This window comes from Chiroxiphia lanceolata, chromosome 4, assembly GCF_009829145.1.
Source record: "Chiroxiphia lanceolata isolate bChiLan1 chromosome 4, bChiLan1.pri, whole genome shotgun sequence".
NCBI classification, from domain to species: Eukaryota; Metazoa; Chordata; class Aves; order Passeriformes; family Pipridae; genus Chiroxiphia; species Chiroxiphia lanceolata.
In genome coordinates, this window is record NC_045640.1 from 13,163,342 (window position 1) to 13,179,112 (window position 15,771).

The 15,771-nt window shown below is 36.0% G+C and overlaps 1 protein-coding gene across 6 annotated transcripts in view; it reads left to right on the top strand.

The window, feature by feature from the left end:
• Positions 1-15,771, top strand: part of JAKMIP1 (janus kinase and microtubule interacting protein 1) — a 156,920-nt gene that overhangs the window by 86,455 nt on the left and 54,694 nt on the right. For all 6 annotated transcript variants that reach the window (XM_032685014.1, XM_032685012.1, XM_032685013.1 and 3 more), the window contains 4 exons: positions 9,780-9,989; positions 10,686-10,805; positions 13,043-13,189; positions 13,783-13,923. In XM_032685014.1, coding sequence (XP_032540905.1) covers positions 9,780-9,989; positions 10,686-10,805; positions 13,043-13,189; positions 13,783-13,923 — 618 coding nt within the window. The remainder of the gene's footprint in view (positions 1-9,779; positions 9,990-10,685; positions 10,806-13,042; positions 13,190-13,782; positions 13,924-15,771) is intronic.

Below are 15,771 nucleotides of genomic sequence, written 5' to 3' on the forward strand. Positions count from 1 at the left end.
ATAACTAATTTGAATAAAATCTTGCAATTCTTGGCTGTTATCAAAAAATAAGTATTGATAAAGGAAAATAACAAAATCCATTGTCTGTGTATGTATGGATACAATTGTATTGAGCACATGAACGGGTATACTGTTATTGTACAAATGTCAGTATTTTAAAAATATGATTAATCAATTATGAGATTGTCTTCATAGTTTTGAATTGAGCAATGAAAAATACCCAATAAACCTCAATAGACACAAGACTGAACGGGGAATAATAGGGGAAAGGAAAATAGCTATTTATCAAAAAATAATAACCACTTTTTCTCTGTGCAGTATGAAACTATATTGGAATTTGTCAGTTCCTGCAGCTGGCAATATAGCAGTGATATAAATGGTTTCATTAATTTAAGAAATTCTAATTGATGTGGATTTTATTCCCCCACCCCTCAAGAAAATATATTCTCATTGTATATATGCATAAACACAATGTGTTGTCAGCTAAGAAGCCAGAAATATAAATAGCTAGCAACAAACTGGAGAAACAAATGAAATAGATGTCTTAAAAATAAAGAGAGATCTTGGGAAGTCAGATAAGAAAGCAAGAACAGATATTACTTTATTTTTTCAGCCCATATTTTGAGTTTGAACAGTTGTATTTTTCTATAGAATGAAAACTATGTTGATACAGATTCAGATACTTATAAATAGAATTAACATTAAAAAACAGCAAATGAAAGTAAAGGAAAAAAATCAGAAATAGCAAACCGAAAAATAATCTGCATGAAGGAAAAATGTTAAAGCCTGTTTTTATGGATCAGGTTTTTTTTAAAAAAAAGGTATACAAAATCATAGTTGAATTTTTTGTTCATGTAGTTTCAATATCAACAGACTCAAAGTATACATCCCGCTGAGGGCTACATATGCAAGCATGTACATACCTAAATAACACTATGTCAACAGCCTTCTGTTTTAATGACATCCTTGTAACAGGTATGTCTGCTTTCCTTCTGAGGTCTGGACTAAGGTAAGTTTAATATAGACCTGATTAATGTCACAAGAAGTTGAGTTTATTGAGTTGTGTTTATAAAGTAGGTTTAAGAGCAGAGCTGTACTACAAAGACATTTAATGTTTTAATTTAAATTTAGAAAAGTATGCAAAATAACAGTTTATTTCAGCCAGTTTTTCCTAGGCCTTGATTAAGCTTGTCATTTAACTGACTTACTTGGTTTTGAAGTCAGGAGTAAAGTTAGTTTTCAGGGGTAAGTAAAGTCTCTTTCTTTTGCCTGACATCGTTGAAATAGCATGTTCACATTGTTGGAAACGGACCAACCTTACTCTGTTATCAGCACAGCTGGGAAGGAAGGCGTGGCTATGAACTGTATCATATTAGTTAGAGGTTACATTTATTCTGGGGCTACTGGCACACTATTTTTAAGAAGGCCCTTACTTTTCAAGGCATGTTTTCCTAGGTACTGGTTTTGCAGAGATAAGAATAATGGACACTTTACAGTGCTTGCCTTGGAAAATACATGCAAAAGCCCAGTCACTGAATTATGGTATCACTGACCTACTTATTTATAGTATTTCCTGAATAAGAAAGAAACTGAATGTTTATTTTGTGAACACTGCTAATATAAACATAATATTTAAACTTTGGAATAGTTAGATGACACTTGCATCCTGCATTTTGTGGTGTATGGTTTTAATAAATATTATTTCTTCTATTAGAAATGTCTTTAACATCAAGCTATTCAACAGCTCAATACCACTGTGCACTGTTAAAATCTTTGCACATACAGTCTTCCTAAATATTCTTAAACATCTTGTGTTGAAATTAATTGAAAGACTTACTTCAATGTAAAATAGTCCCAGTTTTCTTAACCACAAAATCATTATAAAAGATTCCACTGATCTTATTACATGCACAATAAGGTCCTTGTTTAAGAGAGCACACAGTACACCAGATGAATTAAATTTACATATTTCAATTGTATTTTCAAATAGCCTCATAAAACTTGTCTGAAGGGTAATGTGACAGTACTGCAAATTCATAGTTGCAAGGCAAAAAATCCTTTTGCTGCTCATAGAATCAAAGTAAAAGAAATTGTTTTCACTAGTGATTTTCAGAAGTTCCTGCTCAGCCATGATTTATGGAGACAGATGCACTATTTAAGCATCCTTAGTCTCCTTAGTCCAAATTATCTTGCTGCATAAATTAAAAACTCCTTCCAATGTGAAATCCTTCTTCTGTTTGGTGTTTGCCAAATAGATATATATAATGCAGTACATGGAAAAATATAATTCAAACTAATAGATTAAGCAGTTTTTAAAGATAGAAATCAATGCAGTTTGACCGACAATTCAAGGGAAAAACCCCCTTATGGAATAAGCTTATGTACTATTTATATTGATATTTTAAAATATTATAATTTCAGTTTTGTGTATGTATAACCCTTGATCTCATGATTTAAATGAAAGCTTCTGAAAGACTGAGGGTAACATCTTTTCAGAATTAAGGATTAGGCTATTCCCATTCAGGACAAAACAAAATTTCAAGTCATGTCTTTCACAAATCCTATTTTCTAACCTTGCACAGCTCTTAATGTGTTTGTTTGTAAGCCTCTAGTATATTATGTAGCATTGACATTCCATATGTGAACTGTAGCATCATACAATCATGGAAAAATTTAGCTGGTGAGCGTCCTCTCAAGGTCAGCTGGTCCAATGTTCTGCTCAAAGCAGTGCTGCCTTGAAAGTTGGATCAGGTTTATCTGGGCCTCCTCCAGTTCAATTTGAAAATCTCCCAAGATGGAATTAGACAGTCTCTGTGACAGCCTGCCCCAATGCCCAGTCACTGTGAAATTTCTTTCTTCCTCTTTCTGTAACTTTGATTGTCGCTCCAATCCTTTCGCTGTGCATCTTGGAGAAATGTCTGCTTTGTTCATCCCTGTGTCCCCCTTGAGAGAGCTGAAGGGGTATCTTCTATTGTAATGCATCCTGCCTTCTTCCCTTGGCTGGCTGAGCAAGCCTGGCACCTTCACCCATTCCTTGAATGCTGTGTGCTGCAGCCCCATAATGGTCTTACTGGCCTTCCTCCAGTTATATGGCACTTATGCCAGCTTGTCAATACATTTTTTTGTGCTGGTGAGCCCAAAAGTGGTGTGGTTTCACAAGTGCTTAATAAAAGGCTAAATTGCTTCTCTGTTCTTCTGGCTACACTCCTCCTGGTTTGGCACAGTATAAAGTTAACTTCAATCATTGCAAGCTCTCACCACTGACCCATATCCAACTTGCCCTACAGGACACCAAAGTCTCTCCTTTTTTCTTTCTTCTTCTTTATTCCCATTGCAGAGCTGGCAACTTCAATTGGCATCCAACCTTTTCTGTTGCAGGCAGTTGAACTCTCCCAGAGACAGGACATTGTATCTGTCTTAGGTTTTTTGGATCATTTCTCTGACGTGTCTAAGTCCCTCTAATGTTATTCCTGTCTTCTAGTGTAGTAACAGCTCTCCCAAATTTGGTATCATCCACAAATTTGAGGAAGATGCATTCCACTTCTTCATCTGGGCAATTGCTGAAGCTGTTGAAATGTGTTATTCCCTTTGGTTTTCAAAGGATAAAATTTAGAATAATAAAAAAAAAAAAAAAAAACAAAAACTTCTACGTTGTAAGAGATGCAGCAACTCTTTTTCAGTAAAACCTGAAAAATAGTAGAAGCAGAAGTTTAACACTCTACCAAAAATCAAAATTATATACTTTGCAGTGGTGGCAACAATTTTCTAACAACATTCACATTCTCCCACATTCCCATTACTAGGATTTTGCCATTTTAAGGCAGTGAAATTTGTATCTTTATGTTACATACAGCTCTGGGGGCAATGCAGAGACCTTTTGTCTCCAAAAATTCTGGAGCAGAAGGACAGTTGGCTGTTGTCAGGGCACTGCCTGACCCTTCGCTGGCCTGAGGAGAAGGGTGGAGCCTGGCTTTACTCACTTCACTTGTGCAGTGGCACGTACATAGGAGTTCTGATTCCTAACCAAAGCCTCAAATTTGGGAAGCTGAGCTTTGAATCATCCAGTGCAGTTGTGCCTGGTTGGGTAGAGCCTGCTGTAGCCTCCTGCTTCTTCTCAGCCACTTAAACCCGCATGTATTTCACACACAGCTGCTGATACCAAATAGTAGCTGCTTCCCTGGATTTTGCCATCTGTTTGAGATGCATGTTTCAGCTGCATTCCAAGGCTGAGCTAATCTCCTTCAAGGACCCTTCCATCACCTTCAGCACTGTAGGACTGCAAATAATACTTGGCTTTCTGTCCTCTGAAGATTTATGCTTGTCCTCTCAGGAGCTAACAGGACAGCATTCCAGCCAGACCTTGTTTTAGCCTGAACCAAGCAGATATAATGAAACCTTTTTTTACAGTGCAGGCTCAGCATTTTATGTTTGTTCTTAGTATTTTCTAAAAAGTCTATTATGGTAAGTAGGTCACAAATTTGACTTTTATATCTCTGTGAAAAACATGGAACAGTATTAAAAATCCACAAAAGTTGCCTATGGTGTGGCACCTGGACAAAAATATTCTAAAGTTTGTATTACTTAGTTCTGCTACATTTTTCATGTTTTCGACTACTTGTTCATTATAGCTCTGTTAATGAACACTTGGGATAGGTTACAGGAGAAATCCAGTTATAGAGGTTGTAACTGGATACAGTAATGACTTTTGAGAAAGATGTGAGAAACCTGCTATCAGTAAGTTCTGGAATTTTCTGCCCATGTGGCATATCTTGTATAAATTATCAAAACTTTTAATATATGCCTTGCCTATAAAATGTAAACACTTTAAAAAAAGATTATGGAAAAAGCTAGGGGAAGAAAATATTGACTGTTGGTTTAGAAAAATTACACATTAAATTAAGTCATATGTACCTGTGTGTATGAGCCTCAATACTCCACTGAATGGCTGTCATGTTTTGTCCCTTTTCCCCCTAAGATTCCTAAATAAGCAGCAAACATTTATTTAACTAGCTGACCCTGTCTGGTGTAGAGAATGTTATGCATAACACTGGAATATTACAATTCCTCCCTCCAGGTGGACTTTCAGCTTGGGATATTTTTGTTAGATCTTAGTGTCCCTTTATAAATGTAAAAGGTTTGAATTCCATTTAGTTTAATCTTTACCTGCTTTTTTGAGTAGCATGTCCTTTTTGTTCTTCCTAGTAACCAACAATTTCTCTAGTAACCAGCAATACCTCTTCTGTCAAAATAGCCGTATTTTCAGTGTCAGGCATTTAGTATGAAGATTAATTAGACTTCTGGAGAAGAGCACTGTAGAATTTTTTTCTGCAGTTGGCCAGGAGATAAATTCGACAAGGATGGTTAAAGAGGAAAGTCTTACACTTGGCAATGCAGCAGCTGGCTTTTTCCACTTTGGAAACTGAGTATGTCACTGCCTTGATAGATGTGGCTTTTAATTCCCTGGGAATTTCTCTTTCAACTTTGCGCAAGGCTAAAGTTCCCCCAAAGGTCTCTGACTTTCATTCACTGTAGGTATTGAAGTGTGGAATAATTGGCAGAGGATACTTTTTCCAACAATTGGCTTGGTTTTCTTTCATGTTTGATAAATATTATTAAAAGACTCATTTCTGCTCATTTCTCTCAGCTGTTAGGAGGCAGTTAGATACCTGTTCTTAGGAACCGGGGTAATTTTGACACAGGCTATAAATGCTAGCTCTTCTTGGCATAATGTGTGTAGTGTCTGTGTTCAGCACCTAACATATGATAGCACAAAACCCTTTAAGAATTGATGCTTTAGAAAGCTCTGATTTTAACCAAGAGCTCCAGAGTTACTTATGCTACTCAAGGTGATTTCTCAGTAATTTCCCTCTGCGTGTGGTTGTGAATGATCTTATTTTCTTTAAAATAGTCTTTCAGAGGATATTTCTGCTACTTTTCTTCTCAAGGCATGTAATTGAAAACATGTTCTAACCTCATGTTGCTCCACTGTCTTCCTGTCACAGACTTTTTGTATTGAATTGTACCGTGCATAAAAAAAAAAATCACAATTCTAAAGTCGTTTAAAATCTATACAAAACAGAATGTAAAAGAGTTCATGTGACCTTGTTGTACTTTGTAGCTGCAAACAGTGGGCAAATTTATTTTAAACTGAGAACAAATTTGAAAACAAAGAAGGCAGTTGGAAGGAATTTCTGGAATAATATATTTGATTTAACACAATACCTGTGAGTCCAGTGCATGGATTGGGATCTCATTGTGCTAAATATGTTGGAAGAAAAGATGGTATCTTAGTGAGAGGTCTCAAACAAGTTGTAGTACAAGCAGGATCACACAAAAGCAGTGGTAGGAGATTAGTGCAGTCAAGTTCCAGTTGCCACATGTCGTTCCTTCAAGTAGGAACAGTGCCATAGAGGGAAACATGAAAATGCTTCCTAGTTTGATCAACTGAAGTGTTTCTGTGCCTGAAAGCTTTCTTTCCAACTCTGTCACTTAGTCTAATAAAAAATATTACTTCTATTTTAGACCATGTAGATTCTTAGACAATCTTGACTATGATAGTGTTGCTTCCATAACATGTGCTTGATCAAAATAGCAAGCAGTAGGAAACCTTTACTAATACATTTGGATTTTCATTTGCCTGATGGAAGATACTCTTCTCCCCACTAAAACAGAGGCATGTAATACGTGGTATAATATACATACCTAATGCATACCTAATTATATTAGGCTGTTTTCCTTTATATTGCCACCTTTTTTTTTTTCTTTCATGTAACAAAATACGGCTCCGGTGGTTCTCTAGTGGGACAGAACTGACACGGAGACTTTGAGCTTTTACAACTATTAGAATATATAAGACTAGGCTAAACTAAAGTCTTTTAAAGTGGTTGACCTTTCTTCTATGGCAGCTTTTGTTCAGTTTAAACCTAAACCATCTTTTTCCTAGACATATACCTCCTCTTTCATTACCTTCTGGGCCCTTGACCTGCTATCTCTCCGACGTGGAACTGAGGGATGTTGCATTGCTGTAAAATATTTCTCTTCCTTTTTTCTGCACTCTGGAGCAATTTGTATTCTCTGTTGAGAAAGCAGGCAGGGAGGATGAACAGGTTTGCTCTGTACTGTGCAAGTCTGTAAAAGTAGTAAGTTCTTTTGGTCAGGAATTGGGGTAAATTTAAGAAAATCGAGACATTAACTAGGTTGATGTAGTTACACCGGATAAATAAAGGATGTACCCGTTCCCTTGAAGACAGGAGAATTGTATTGATCCCAAGGCTTCTGAAACAGAACTTAGAGGTGTTCTTGATGCAGTTCTATTCGTCTTTATCATTCGCGGTAAGTTGAGTTGCTTAGAAATTCTTTGTTCTGGTAGTTTGTGCTTATAAAAAAGTGCTGTTGCAATGTTCTGTGTATTTGTGTGTGTGTGCACATACAAATGTTTACAGGAGTAAGAGGTTCTCTAGTGGTTACCTGCAACTTAAAATAGAATAGATTTGTAGTCATTAGAATTATATTGCAATTTTTAATTATTTTCAGTGTCTCAAAGATTTTTCTATTTGATTGGAACATGGGGTGTTTGAGTTTTTTTTTCTGAAAGTTTCCCCACTTGTGGATTTTATGGTGGGAGAAAGACTAGTAAGAAGAGCAGAGGAGAATTCTCTCTTCCCTAACCTCCACCCAGAGCCATGCTCTTTCCTGGCATTTCTCTCTTTATCTGTGTGAGCTTGTGTGACCAATGGAAGTGTGCAAGGAGGGTGACACGGGCGTGACTGCACTGGTCACACCTGTTTCAAACGATCAGTTCAGCAAGTAGCAGACACATTGAGATTGTGCTTTCTTTTTTCTTCCAACTTAAACCATATGTCATTGCATTTACCATTTCAGTTGCGGAATTTTGTAGAGTATGAAATATGCTGCTAATTGGGTAACTGAAATTACAGCTGCATATGTAAACTTGGGTCTTCTTATGAAATGTGTGCCTTGCATGGACAAATTCCTGTGTCAGTTATATGGATGTTCAGTGCAAACACCTGTGTAACTGAAAGCGAAACTCTCCACAGTATTTAGTTACATGACATTTTTCCTCCCAATGGCTCCCTGATAGATCAGTGTGCATGACAGATAGCATTCAGTAAATGAAGCAGCTGCTTAATTTTTGTCATTGTTCACTGCACAGTCCCTCTGAAGCCCTACATGTTGCAAATTCTTCCATCAATAAAAACTGCATTCTTTTCCTGCAAGTCCTTTTTGACAGTCTGGTGAGACTTGAAAGTCTCACAAATGTGAATTCGCATACTGGGAAGTATTGTTTTTATTTGCTGTGTGAGGAGCTGGGACCCAGCAACTTTTCCACATCAGGAAAGAAATCTCCATCAGAACCAATCTTCATCAGTTCCCGTTAGAACTTAAAAGTAGTCTAGACCAGATTACTCACTTCAAATCCGACCTTTTTATCTTTGATCATGGTTCAACCAGGCCATCTCCTGCCACTCAGATTCCTTACACAAATGCATTTCACGTGCTTTGTAGACTGTGAAAGGATTAAGGAAAGAATCCTGAAGAAGCAAATTGCATCCAATCATGTAATCTCATTGTGTTAATCCTGTGCATCACTTAGACTGAACTATAAATTACTTCCAACACTTCCTTTTTTTTTTTTATCTTCTTTTTTCTTTTGAGATAACTTGAAATAAAGGACTACTATGGATGTAGGACTATAATAAACAAGTGTATGATTTAACAAGTTCATGATTTCATTTTATTTTTTCAAATAAGGTTATAATAGTCTTATTTTCAAAATTCTATGGGTTTCTGTTGGCCAAGAAAACAGTTTTGTAAACTGAAGGTGATACAACACAGTTCCAACAAATATATTGTAAATGGTTAACATTCTTTTTAAGAAATCTGTTTCTATAGTAACTGCTGCAGATTGTCACTTCCTCTAGGATTTGGAATAGTACCAAAGTGAATTTAACACTGATGCTGTGAGGGACAAATCCTATGAGAGCTGCAGTAGATCACTGCGAGCAGTGTGCTTTATTTGGTATGGAGATGTATGAACACACAGTTCAGTAACCATAGAGGGTGTTTAAGAACTATTTCTTCCTACCCTTTATTCCAATGCTCTGTGTGCTTTTACTTTTTCCCTTCTGCACAAAGACTAGTCCTCGTTTGATCTTATAACAAGGGCACATAAAATACATAGGTATGCTTAAGATTTTCAGTTTTAATATTGTGTGTGTATACACTACTAATTTTTAATACCTGTGAAGGGATTTACCACATGTGATTTTCACTAATAAAGAGAGAGTCAATATGGGGCAAATGTTTATGGCTCAAGCTTTGAAACACAGCCCGGGTAAGTTTTAAAAGGTGTGTTCGTGTGTTATCTTGTACTAACCCTTTTCCTTCTGAAACATAGTGAAGGAAGATTTTTCTTCTTACAGAAGTATGTATCTTCTTACAGAAGTATGTATCCTCAGATGAAGTGGATGTTTTCAGTGCTTATGTATTCTGTTTCACTGTATCTTTGCATCTGATTTTGTTTCTCTTGAGTTGAAACCTTACCAAGCAAACTCATGATCAAATGAAAGCTGAAACTTGTTTAAGGAGAGAGGAAAAGGCTTTAGAAGAGATATATTTTCTTTTTTTGGCAACCACAGTTTGGGTGCTGATACAATTCTCACAGAAACAGAACTTTGTTTTTGCGAGTTTGTGGGTATGCAATTGGTGAGCAGTTGGGGATGTTACAGAAACTTCCTTCTTGCATTATTTCTTTCCAGATGGATGAGATAAAAGGCAAAGACAGGGTGATTCTAGCTCTGGAGAAAGACCTTGGTGTCCAGGCAGGCCATACACAGAAACTACTCCTTCAGAAAGAAGCTTTGGATGAACAACTTGTCCAAGTGAAGGAGGCAGAACGATACCATAGTAGCCCTAAGAGAGAACTTCCTGCAGGAGTAGGGGATATCACTGAACTCATGGGAAGTCCGGTAAGAAAATTGTTTTTTCTTCAAATGTTTGACACAGGATAATTGCTGCCTGGGTGTTCACGTTGGGTTTGTGGTTACTTTTAAAATACTGCAAGGACCAAGTAATGGTAAATGGCCCTACACTGCACTGTGCTGTTTCACTGATAATTTAGAAACTCCTTGGACCTCTTAAATTGCAAAAAATGTTGAAAAATATGTGGATATAAAACTTTTAGAATTTACATTGTGATCTCCAGCTGTGAACCCCAGTATTTCCTTACCTTTTCATTACTTTAGGAATATTTTAACCATTGGCAAATGGGTACTCCTCAAAACTTGACCCATGTGATTTTAATCTGTGTCCTATACACTAGAATTGTTTTAGCTGAGAGTAAGGAATCTGGTGAGAAGTAACCTGTTATACATGAAATATTATTTATCTACTGTTTGGTTTTGGTGGTTTTTTTGTTTGTTTTGTTTTTTTTTTTAGTTGTTAGACCTTTACATACATTTCACAAGCAGACAGTGTTCGTGTAGGTTTTTCACAGGATGTTATTGTTTAGTGTTTCAGTTAATTAAAGTAGGTTTTCCAGATATTGATGTACGAGTGTATTTTAAATTTACACAATCTACTTGCTAAACCATGATATTAAATTAAGGATAGTAAAATATTTTTTTAAAGATAATTTTATATGTCTCTATGTTTTTGATGTAAAGGAGCAGCATTTGGATGAACGAGATGTGCGGAGATTTCAGTTAAAAATCGCTGAACTGAATGCTGTAATAAGGAAGCTGGAAGACAGAAATACTCTCTTAGCAGATGAAAGAAATGAACTGGTAAATTAATTAGTAATAACACAGATGGTGACTGGGAGGGCATCTGTATAGCAAAAGATTTAATGTTGGAAAGTCAGTATTATAAATTATTTACAAATTAGTCCTGTTGGTTTCAATCAGTTATATCTAAATATAAGAGATTTCTACAGAAATTCATCTTGTGATCATAGAAGACATGGATGGAATCTTTCTTGTTCCTCAAAAATAAAAATGTACAAATTTATTTTAAGGTCATTGTAATCAAATTGACTGGTATCTTACCTGTGGCACTGCGTAAGGATGTTGTAAAACATGCATAATCTATGCACTTAAATTACTATATTAATATTTTTGAAATTTGACATTGTTTTTATGACAAGCTTATATGAACTAGGAGTTAAAAAAGCTTTCTTGTGTTAGTGATGAAATATCTGCCATTACTCAAGGGAAATCTCTTAAGTAGGTGAAATTATCCTAGGAGAGGGATAGTAACTTACAAAAGAAAGGATATGACATGAATTTTAAGAATGAATTTTATTAGCTTGCTACTTAATTGCTTGTACTGAGGTTAATTGTAAAACTCCCATTGACTGCAATGGGAGGTGAGTTTCAAAACAGGAATTTTTACGCATGTCCTATAATGCCCTAATTCTAGTGGTGGTAGAAAAGATTTTTCATTCTAAACAGATGGAGCCTATGTATCTGATTGTAAAATAATTCTATTATGTATGGTGAGGGCTGAAGTGGTGCCATATGTCAGTCCTATAGATGAGTGAAACATTGACATCTTCCTCCTTGCTTTGTCAGACTTAGCTCTTCATGTTGAGATGAGAAGGCTTTGCTTTACAATAAAGGGACTTGATTTAGTTATGACATCTCAATGATTATCAGAAAATCTAATTCTTGAAATTTTCTTGTCCAACATCTTACCTGAATCTATATTAATAAAGGTTGAACAATTGAACAATGCTAGGCTATATTTGAATGAATTTAGAACCTAATTGTCTTTTTCATTAAACTTTTCATCTTTAAATAGTTTTATAGTCTAAACAGCCCATTCACAGGCCAAACATTGATTCCTGCTTAACGATTTAAGTTTCTTGGCATAAGAAGAACATGTATTTTAGCCTGGGTATACTTTACTGTTTTTCCTACTTAGCCTTGGTGTTTGTTGTTTTGGGTTTTTTCCCCTCAGTTTTCCTGAGGGGAAACATCCATGCTTTTCTCTGCTCTGTACTCTCAAGAACATCTTGCCTTTTTTTCAAGATAATTCAATCTCCTAATCCTTTCTGTGAACATAAGTAATTCAAAACATCCCTGAAGAAATATGAACCCTTCAGATAGTGTCCCTCCAGATAGACGGCATGTATGACTCAGTCAAGTGCTCTTCTTGATTCTTGATTTAGAGATGTAAGAAATATATTTTGGAAGAGATATGGAGTAGGTTTTACCATATTGTGAGACAATATTACTTAAAATAATATCCGTAGTATCAGTAAGGCCATGTGATTAAGCACTGTGAAAAATAATTGTCTTTTGAGAATGAAATAGACAAGCAAGTACTCAGTGAAATTATCTCAGGAAAAAGACTATCTTTTTCTCATTTCCAGTTAAAACTCAGTAAATTCAAAAATCTTTTGATTGGGAAAAAATAGATTTTTTTTTTCCAAACAAAGCAGCTCATTAAATAGAGTGAAATATTGAATACTCACAAATACAAGAAAGAGCAGCAATTTGCTTTGTGTAATTGTCTAACATCGTAAAACCACAGGAACAAAATTGAGCAGCTTGAAAATGTCAGCAGAATGCTGAGATTGAATCTGTGCCCTCTGGCTGACTTTCTCATTGCTCTAATTACACATTAGGTGAAGGGTTTTTTAAAGCAGAGGAGGAAGAGTATCCTTCTACTGAGGGACAGTTGGTGAGAACAACTTGCTTAGAGACCTAGTTGGTCACAAGAAGCTTATATACATTGAGATTAGTTTGTAAAGAAATCACTGTTACGGATCATCATGAGTGTCTGCCAAGAGAAAAATTCAGTGACCAGATCTAGTGTTTTGGTAGACTGTAAAAAAAGGCCATGCCTTATTAGTTTGGACTCCTGTAGTTCCTAGTTCAGCAGTAGTCCGTATCAGATGCCACTTAGCAAAAGAGCTAAACTTTCTGAATGAAGAAAGGCAAGTGAAAACACAGCTATTTCTTCTTTCCTGCAATGGTAAACTAAAGCTCAGCTAACTTTGTTCCTTTGCCATGTGCAGCTGAAACGTTCTCGGGAGACAGAAAGTCAGCTGAAGCCTTTGGTAGAAAAAAATAAGAGGATGAGCAAAAAAAATGATGATATGTTGCAAAGTATCCAGAGAATGGAAGAAAAAATAAAAAATCTATCAAGGGAAAATGTAGAACTGGTAAGTGATTGTCTCTGATGTCATGTTATAAGAACACATTGCACACATCTCCTTTGAGGTGGAAGTGCCTGTGAGGTTTTTATTCCAACTCAAACAGATCAGTCTCCATAGTGGGATAGTGCAACTGTCAAATACAGACAATGCAGCTGAATATTCATATTCTAAATTCAGAGTGGCATGTGCTTTGTGTTGTATAAATTCACAGTGATTAAGGAAAAGGGTCACAGATAGATAAAATATTTTGCAGACTATAAAAAGTTATGACTAAAAAACAGCTTTAATAAATACTACTTTTATGATTAGAAGTCAGAACTGAATTTGAGTGCATGTACTATGCTAGATCATTGAGTTCACTTCTCTGCTAATTTTTCTGTGTACTTTGATTCTGTTTTAAAATATCTTATGTGAGAGATTAACACTAAGGCATACAGAATGTGTATTTTTTTTGGTTGAAAGAGGCCTTGTGTTGTAATGGAGTATGCACTGATTAATCCAAAGAATTCTTGATTGCTACATCACACCTGAGAATTTTTCTCTAGTTACAGCAAGACACTTTAAAATATTCTTTTATTTGTTTGGGTTTTTTTTTGTAGAAAGAGAAGTTATCTGCACAACCAGCACTGAAGAGGCACACATCTTTGAATGATCTCAGCAGCACACGAGAGGAACAAGAAATTGAATTCCTTAGACTGCAAGTCAAAGAACAACAGCATGTTATTGATGATCTCACAGTGGTAATGTTCATGACTGGTATACACATGTGCATGCACACACATCTATAGGCAAGCTAAAGATGTGAGAGGAATGTCTTAAGTCCAGTTGTAGTAGTAATACAGAAATAGTTTTTTGGTGTCAAAGGGTTCTTGTTATTTCTCAGGTAGTGAATGAATTTCTTTGGAATGTGTATGAATTTTTGTATTATAAAGTATTTACCTATTATGACCTGCTCATGAAGAAAGTGCATCATCATTTCATTATTTACTTGCCAAATTGGGTGCCAACAACTGAAAAACTTGAGGAAAGGACACTTTCCAAAACTTAATGACTAAAATGTCTTGGATGTAAATCCTGATGCAAACCCAAGCACTAGAACTTCTCCTAAAAGAAAGGAGCATGAATGATGGCAATAATTTCCCCTGGCTAAGCATCTCTAACTGAGCTGGCCACACTGGCTGTCCTTATAACAAATGGGGAGAAATATGCACTGTTCATCAAACCAAAGGTAGCAGCACAATCTAGCATTAGAGTTGCACAGCTGCTACCTTCTGACTCTGAAGGTTTCTTAAGGTGATGCTCATAGATGTTTGCACTATTTAATCAGGAATGTTTCAAGTTGTGTTAGAGGTGTCTAGTGCTATTAAGTGCAATTTATGATATCCCTTTCTGGTGCTGGCAGAAATTCTATATCATCTCTGAGAGACCTTTGCCCTTCTGGAGCAGCATCTGGAACTCAGGCAGACTCAGACATCTCAAATGGCACTACTAACAGTTACAAAATGATAAAGAGAATTTAAGAGCATTCTATCTAAATAGAAAATGAAACAATTGGATGCAGCTTTGAAGATAAAAATAGAGAATCCAAAAAGATAAAAGAACAAGATGTGTTATTGCTGTATCTGGAACATTGTCTCTATTCCTGGCAGTTCCCTGAGATTTTGACCCAGGATTTTTCTCTGAAATCAGTGCCGAAGGTTGGTGTCTGAGTTCATTCTGCAGTGGCACAGTGTTCCAAGCAGTAGGATGTTACTCAGACGCTCTGATGTAGGGTCTAGTTCACAAATCAATGCTGCTTTACCTTCCAAATACAACTGTACAGGCAGGGACTGTGATATGATATTAAATGTGCAGTATATGGCAGATATAACCTCTCTTATATTTCAGTGTAAAGTGGGTATGAAAGGACTCTCTTTTTACTGTCTCAGATAGTGATGTGAGGAAATATAATGTATCCTGACTGGTCAAATAGTATTAACTTGTGTTTAGTGTAAAAGTAAAATAAATAAATATTTTAAACTATGGTTTCATTTTTGCTGTTTTTCCTATTCCAGTTGCAGAAATAAGTAAAATTATTAACTAAGGTACTGCTTTCGTTGGCAGTACGAGCTAATTGAGGTTTTACCTTCTGTGTGAATGCAGTGGAATTCTGCATTTCATTATGCTTCTGAGCTATCATTTCTGGCCCAAACTACACCTCTACAGAATACAGATGTATCATAGTTATCAAGAATGACTCAAATGTCCCATACCTGATTAATATAAAAATCATCAGCTTAACTCCAGCTGAGACCAATATGATACAGAGAAATAAGAACATTAGTCTTAGGCAATAGGGTTGTCTGAACTGATTAACAGTGTCCTCTGTTGGATACTTTTGATGCTGTTGAAACCATGCCAACTTGAGTTCTCCCACAATAGTGGTGTTCTGGTTAATTCTTAAAAGGAAAACTATCAAGGGAAACTTAGATGACTGCAAAATATGCCGGTGGCTTTTAATTGGCATTATTATTGTTCTGGTAGCTTGATGTATTATTGAGATAGTAAATGAATCAGTCTTCTTACAAACAAGATTAGAAACAGGAAGG